The 7,987-nt window shown below is 36.7% G+C and overlaps 1 protein-coding gene across 3 annotated transcripts in view; it reads left to right on the forward strand.

Moving 5' to 3' along the window:
- Positions 1 to 7,987, forward strand: part of LOC106867774 (kelch-like protein 8) — a 128,870-nt gene that overhangs the window by 112,056 nt on the left and 8,827 nt on the right. For all 3 annotated transcript variants that reach the window (XR_008265410.1, XR_008265409.1, XM_014912757.2), the window contains exons 3-6: positions 2,243 to 2,386; positions 3,447 to 3,558; positions 5,195 to 5,363; positions 7,474 to 7,633. Coding sequence is in view for 1 of the 3 variants with exons in the window: in XM_014912757.2 (XP_014768243.1) it covers positions 2,243 to 2,386; positions 3,447 to 3,558; positions 5,195 to 5,363; positions 7,474 to 7,633 (585 nt within the window). In the remaining 2 variants the exon portion in view is untranslated. The remainder of the gene's footprint in view (positions 1 to 2,242; positions 2,387 to 3,446; positions 3,559 to 5,194; positions 5,364 to 7,473; positions 7,634 to 7,987) is intronic.

Consider the following 7,987-nt stretch of genomic DNA (forward strand, 5'->3'; position numbering starts at 1 on the left):
GGGGGGGGGGGGAGTGGAGCTGATAGTCCATACCTCACCTGTTGCAGCTGCATCATATTCAAGGCCAGGACATAAAACTCGCAACTGATTTGGTCAGTGAAAAGTGTACAATTAATAGTTGACATCTGATGGCATCAAAGCTTTTCTAAGAAATGTAGTGAAGCACGTTAGTGAGACGGAGACATTGAATGTGGAATATTTCCAAAGACTGGAAAGAAATTACTCAGTTATAGTCTGTTGGACTATGTGCTATGTTAACCAATAGGAATGGTGGGACACAAGTGAGTTGCAGGTGCCGCCAACATTAAGGACATCAGCTAATGTGGAGATATAATTGTGCTGATATAGACATGTGTAATGTGAAGGAATGATAAATACCTGGTGAAAAAGTGTCATGCAAGATCTCAAACACAACAGCATGGGACTGTTAAGAGAAATGGCAATATGATTTAAAGGAGACTTCTCAACCAGTGCCAACATGGCAAAAATGATCTTGGAAAATTGGGAAACAATGATTTGGTAACTGGAGCTCTCTGGAGTTGACAGCTTATGCTAAATTCCAATATAGATATAGTTGCTATGATGATTATAGCTTGGAATTTGGGGTACAGGCTCTTTCATACTGAAATACTTTAGATGTATATGGCATGAATATATATAGGCACTGACATAGCTGTGTGGTAAGAAGCTTGCTTCTTAACCACAGGGTTCTGGGATCAGTCCCATTGTGTGACACCTTGGACAAGTGTCTTCTATAGCTGCAGGCAGGCCAAAGCCTTGTGAGTAGATTTGGTAGATGGAAACTGAAAGAAGCCCGTCATATATATATATGGGGGGGGGGGTCTTTGTGTCTATGTTTGTCCTTCACCACAGCTTGACAACTGGTGTTGGTGTGTTTATGTCCCCATAACTTAGCAGTTTAGCAAAAGAGACCGATAGAATAAGTACTAGGCTTATCAAGAATAAATCCTGGGGTTGATTTGACTAAAAGCCTTCGGGGCGGTGCCCCAGCATAGCTGCAGTGAAATGACTGGAAGAAAAGATAAACGATATGTATATATTCCGTACATGGAAAGAATGATCTCTAATCTGTATAATATCATGAAACCAAAAGGGCTTCTTGACTGGCCATTTTTGTTTCTTTTTCAATCTACTTCAGAACCCTTGTTAAGAGTTCCTTAATTTTCTGGTAGCAGACTTAAAACATTCTGTGCCTTGCTTTTGTATCTTATGATGAGTAGAATGTTCCTTCCACTAATGCCTAACTACAGCCAAGTAAACTGGGCCATTTAAGTATCAAGTGTCCTGACCACATGACCGAGCATTGATAAAGAACCACCAACATTTCAACAAGGTCATCCACAACACTTATTGACTTAAAAGATTACATTTGTCACTCAAATATGATAGAAAACTAAAGAAAGTCATTGTTATAAGAAATTATTCAAAATGTTCTTCACCAACTTAAAAGCTTTGTGTGTGTGTGTGTGTGGCATTTAAAATCCGTCTTTTAGTTACTTCATCCAGATATTTAACATCTGCTGTAGTAAAGTGATGAGTTGTTTTTGGTGTGTTTAGTTCTTTGTTACAACTGTTTGACTCGTTCTGCTAAACTCATTATGAAAATGTGTGAATATCACAACTTCTATTCACCCATCCTTCTAAAAAGCTAAAAGAGATGTTTAATGCTTTTCAGAACACCTGTGACCAGGCTGATTACAGTTTTACTATTAATTAATCATATGTAATCTGATGTGATCAATTAGTATATATTAAAAAAAGTAAATCACTAGGTCCCCTTGAGAAACAATAATTGAGTTAGTGTTACCGTTTAATTTCTTAACCAATACATTAAATATGTAAATATTAATTTAACTATCCTGGGTTACTTCGTGCATAAACAGTTCATTGGTGATATGTATGTATGGCTAATTATTGCAGTGCAGGTTAGTTGGTGCATCTCACACTAGTCTGAAATCACTAACCACTAACCTATGTAAGGGGTACATTCTTCACCAGGAAAGAACTTTCCGTTCACAAGTGTATTACCTATCCTATTTTCTGGTGAGAATGTTGTCAATCTAGCTTGTGTGTCCATCCACTTGGTGGGTGATCGGGTGACTGGTAGTTTTCCTGAAGTTAGTGTTGCAGAAATATCAAGGCATTTGCCTCACAGAACTCTGGGTTATAATGTTTGAAGTAATAATAATAATAATAATAATATGAATATTTCTTGTTGCAGGTGTACTTTTTTGTGTGGGGGGTCGAGGAGCAGCAGGTGACCCTTTCAAGAGTATAGAATGTTACAACTACCGCAAAAATTCCTGGTTTCCAATTGCTGAAATGAATACTCGCAGACGACATGTTGGAGTATGTGCAGCTTCAGGTGAGTGCAGTGTTTTCACTTCTACAGGTGTGCTGTCCGTTCATACCTTTCCCATGTCATCAAATGAGGTATGTTTAATTAGGATCTTTACATTTTGTGTTCATACCTCATCAACGTTAACCTAGCCTACCTTTCATTCTTCTGGGATTGTTACAATAAAGAACCACTTAAGTACAGGTATCTCAAGTTGAAAATCGTTTAAAATCCAGTTTTTTTTTTCCTTCCTGAAAAGCCAAATGTTTGAATGGCTTTGGAATTAATAAGCAACTCTGGAGACACATTGGTCAGGAGATCGAACCTTACTACTGTAGCTATTGAATTCTTCTTATTTAGGTCAACTGTTCTGCATTTAGGTCAGCCCCTTATTTCAGACATGGTGTATCTAGAATGACAAAATGAACTGAGCATAAAATTCAATTCCTCTATATTCTTTAATTTCAACTTCTTCGGATTCCCATTCAAATGATGCTGACCAACTTTTGCTTGCCTTCCTTCCTTGTAAAGGGTTGATAAAATATATTCCAGCCATGTACAAGGCTTGATTAGATTAATTGCATTCGCTTGTTGTGGCTTCATTATTATTTCATTAAAGCAGTGCATTAACAGAATTAATTATGTCAGGTTTCATGCCTTGTGTTTAGTCTGTGTTTCTAAATTCTGGGTACAAATCAAGGTGGGATCAATAATATTCTTAGTACCATTTCTTCTGAGTTCAAATTCTATTGAAGTTGGCTTTGCCTTTCATCCTTTTAGGGTTGTTGAAATAAGTACCGGTTATGCCCTGCTCCCTCAAATTTTCAGCCCCTCTGCCTATAGTAGAAACGATTGTTCATCATCTGGAGAAATACTGTAGCAGAGTGGAAACGGTACAGACCTTGTAATTGCTTGCTGCTAAAATTGTGTTCTATTGAGTACACTGCAAATGTACTCTGCCATTACAGAATTTGTTCTCCCTCCTCTGCCAGAGAATAATTATATTTATGAACAAAATTAAGAAAACTTTGTATTACAATTTAACGTAAAAAAAAAAGATGTTAATTTCTGGCTAATTATTTTACAGGTCGCCTTTATGCAATTGGAGGACATGATGGATTCACACATCTGAACAGTGGGGAAGTGTTTGATCCAGTCAAAAACAAGTGGTCATATATTGCCCCTATGGGATCCCTCAGGTAACACACATCTGTCTCTGTCGGAATATCTCTCTTTTGGGATTTGTGAATCCAGTTGATGCAGAAAAGGAAAAGAACAATGCTAAAGGTTTTCTTGTTGTTCATCTCCAGGTTAACCTTTATTCTGTAGATTCTATGAACCAGCATCCCAACTGTGACCTTTACATCTTTTTTTTTACAGACAGTGTATTTAGGACTACATTATTTGTTAAGTTCTGTTTTGTAAGATTTGGAAGGGGTTTGAATATTTCTAACAGGTTGAGCAGCAACACAGAGACTCTTCCTTTGGCAGATGATGTTGGTCTTGAACCTCAACTCTAGATCTGCGATTGAGTGTCTTTACATCTCATCTTTCACCGAGACATGTATCCAAGTGCATCTCCTTTTTTTCTTAAGTCTCTAAGTGTGATCTGGAGAGTATTTGGTCACTATTTCTAGCAGGTCAAACCCTTTGTTGACTTGTGATACTGTTGTAGTTAATAGTGTTGTTTACTGGCAGGTTGAGTATAACTATGATCAAAGGTGTTCCATAAGTGACCATCCTGCTTTCAATTTCTAGCTAAGACTACTTTCTGCACATTCATCCTCTCTTTTTGAGTTGATAATTTGTGATTTGAGGAATATTTTGCTGGTCAAGCAAATATGTAGATGATTGCGTGAGTCATCTTGTATTCAGAGAATAGTTTCATTTAGAACTATCGACCCAAATATTTTTCTGATAATACTGATAAACATGTATAATTTACATTTTTAGAAGAGTCTAACTAATTAGCATAGTCATATAAATAGCTATTAAACCGAATTGTTGTTAATAAAGAACCAAGTAATTTCTGTTAAATGTGACCTCATGGTAATTCCCATACTGTCTCACATTGCTTAATGTTGTTGTTTAACTCAAGGTCAGCTCTGCTTGATGAGAATTATAACATAAAGTCTTCTATTTGTGACCACCCCCACGTATTTCTATAAAAAGAACCACATCATCATATCTGTACTTTTTTTTAATCCTTTAGCACTTAAACCAGCCAAATCCGACCAAAATATTCTCCATGTTTTATCTTGAAATCAGCGAGATCTGGCCTCTCACACTTACTCTACAATATCATTTTAGAAATAAGCAATCACATCATTGAAATCTCAAAGATATGCATGATTCAAAGCAATGTGAATAAATAAGGATTTCTGAATGCTACAGGATTAGCCCTTTTGCAGTGAGATTATCCTGTCAAATGTAATGCTGATTTATTCACATTGTTTGGAGTTAATCAGGAATTATCTTGTAACTAAGAAATTTCATGATGTGATTGCTTAGGTTTAGAAAGACATTGTATGAAATGTGTGAGAGGCCAGATGTGGCCAGTTTTAACATAAAACTGGTAGAATATTTGGGGAGGCTATAGTTGGTCTGAATGCTAAAAGGTTAAGGCAACAGAAAATGATTTGAGAGAAACTGACTGCTATTTCTTGCCAGTTGAATGGTTATATAGAGGCTCCTTTATTGGTTTGTTTGTTTGCATGTGGACTGTAGGATGATGATGATGATGATGATGATGCAGTGCTAGTATTATTATTATTGAAAATTTTCTGTGATATTTGTCAAAGATTCTAATCAAAGTGACTTGTAAAATATTTTCAGACGTGGAATTGCCCTGGCCTGTTTAGGAGGTCCAATCTACGCCATTGGTGGTTTGGATGACACATCCTGCTTCAACACCGTGGAACGATATGATCCTTCGACAGATGTCTGGACGTTTTTATCATCCATGAAGGTTCCTAGAGGCGGTGTAGGAGTTACGTCACAGAAAGTAACTATTACTATTCCTATTATCGTTAAGGTGTCGAGCCAGCAGAATCATTTGTACACCAAGCAAAATGCTTAGTGACATTTTGCCAATCCTTAGGTTCTGAGTTCAAATTCTGCCAGGGTTAACTTTGGCTTTCATCCTTTTTGGGTTGATAAAATAAATACCAGTTGGACACTGGGGTCGATGTAATTGACTTAGCCCCTCCCTCAAAATTGCTGGCCTTCTGTCAAAATTTGAAAACTTTCATGCCAGACGAAATGCTTAATGGTATTTTGTCTGTCTTTACGTTCTGTGTTCAAATTCCGCCAAGGTCGACTTTGCCTTTCATCCTTTTGGGGTCGATTAAATAAGTACCAGTTATGCACTAGGATCGATGTAATCAGCTTAATCCATTATCTGTCCTTGTTTGTCCCCTCTATGTTTAGCCCCCTGTGGGCAATAAAGAAATAGATTATTATTATTATTATCATCATTATTAATGTGAGTTGTCAGAATCGTTAGCTTGCCACTGTCTCTTCATTCTGAGTTTAAATTCTACCAAGATTGAATTTGCTTTCCATCCTTTCAAGGGGTCAAGAAAATAAGTACCACTTGAGCACTGGGGTTGTTTAATCAACTAGTCTCCTCCTTGCGAAATTTCGGCTCATGAACTTGTAGTAGAAACAATTATTATTATTATTATTATTATAGTCATCTGTATCTTAATGCCATAGCACCAACCTACCATCCTTCTTGCCTATCTTTTGTATCAAATTGCAAACTATGCCATGAAATCAAGGAATATAATCTACTAGAGACACAACACTTGCATCATTTATATTATTCAAATAAGTAATAAAAGAATATTTTAATTTCAGGATGGTATATGAATTTTTCATTATTCATTTAATCTTTTACCAATAATTGGATTCTGGCCAAACTGGTTTATCACTTTCAAGCGTTTTGTTGAGGATATTGGTTCCAAGAATTATTTTAAAATTTGGTACCAATTTTATTGATGTGTAATCGTTGCACTGTTGTGTTATGGTATGTCAGCAACATCACTTGTTTTAAGCAGTATAAATATAAATACAGAGACACCAAAAAAGAAAAATATATATATACATTTGCCAGTACCGCCTGACTGGCCGTTGTGCGGCTGACACGTAAAAGCACCCACTACACTCTCGGAGTGGTTGGCGTTAGGAAGGGCATCCAGCTGTAGAAACTCTGCCAAATCAGATTGGAGCCTGGTGTTGCCATCCGGTTTCACCAGTCCTCAGTCAAATCGTCCAACCCATGCTAGTATGGAAAGCGGACGTTAAACGATGATGATGATGATGATGATGATACACCAGCAGCAATATCAAAATCAAATCAAATAAGGGGAATAACTCTGCTGAGTTACCTCTCTTGATACGAATTTGGCATTTCCTCTTAGCACAGTTCTTAGCACAGTTATATTTTCTTAGTCATTTTGAAGGAGAAGAGCGAGTTGTATATGTAGGAAACCACAAATTTGCAGCAGGCAAAAAGAAGATTGAGTAGCGTTCATGCCTTTGCTAAAGCAATTGACTTTAACTTAGTTACAGATGGTAAATATTTCCTTTTTTTTTATGCATTTGTTGTAATTCATGCCACCACCATTGACCTTGTCTTTCATGGAACCAAGTTTAATAAGATAAGCACCAGTAACTCATGGATGATCGAACTGTATGCTTGTTCCTCTCCCTTACCAAAAATGTTGGGACTTCTACATATGTAAGATGGTAGTAATTAATAAAGATAGTAATTAATAAAGATAGTAATTAATAGAGCAGCAGCTTTATTACAGTAGTAGTAGTAGTAACAGTAGTGTTGCTGCATTAGCTGTTTGGTTTTATTTTGGGGCATAAACATAATATTTCACCAATTCAAAGCAAGTAGGAATGAGACTGAGTGATTGACATTCCTGGTTTTGCATCCCTGGAAAATACATCACTTAATTGACTGCACATCTTTTTTATTTTCATTCTTGTTTTTAGCCCATCAGATGCTTATGTTTTATCTTGTCATATGACTTTTATTTCAGATTCAAAGCGTAGTTTCCACAATTTTCATTTTGCTATTTTTTCCCCTTCCAAATGTCTAGGGTTATCTCTATGCTGTTGGTGGCAATGATGGATCAACTTCACTGGATAGTTGTGAAAGATACAATCCACTAACAAATAAATGGACCACAATTGCTTACATGAACAAGAGACGAGCCGGTGCTGGAGTTACTGTGCTCAACGGAATGGTGTACGCCGTTGGTGAGTGACTTTCTTTGTCTTTCTGGGCAATAAGGATCAAATCTATTCTTTGTCATTAATTTATATCCTTGCATAGGACAGACAAATTGTTTCAAATGTTTTGTATTGTGAAACAGATTGCAGAATCATATTGCATGTGTATTATATACACATGCAATATGTATGTGTATATATATATATATATATATATATATATATAGTTAGGGTGGCCAGATGGTAGAATCATTAGCACACCGGGCAAAGTGCTTAGCTGTATTTTGTCTGCCGTTACGTTCTGAGTTCAAATTCCACTGAGGTCGACTTTGCCTTTCGTCCTTTTGGGGTTGATGTAATCGACTTAACCCCTTTGTCTGT

Source organism: Octopus bimaculoides, chromosome 13 (genome assembly GCF_001194135.2).
Source record: "Octopus bimaculoides isolate UCB-OBI-ISO-001 chromosome 13, ASM119413v2, whole genome shotgun sequence".
Classification (NCBI taxonomy): domain Eukaryota; kingdom Metazoa; phylum Mollusca; class Cephalopoda; order Octopoda; family Octopodidae; genus Octopus; species Octopus bimaculoides.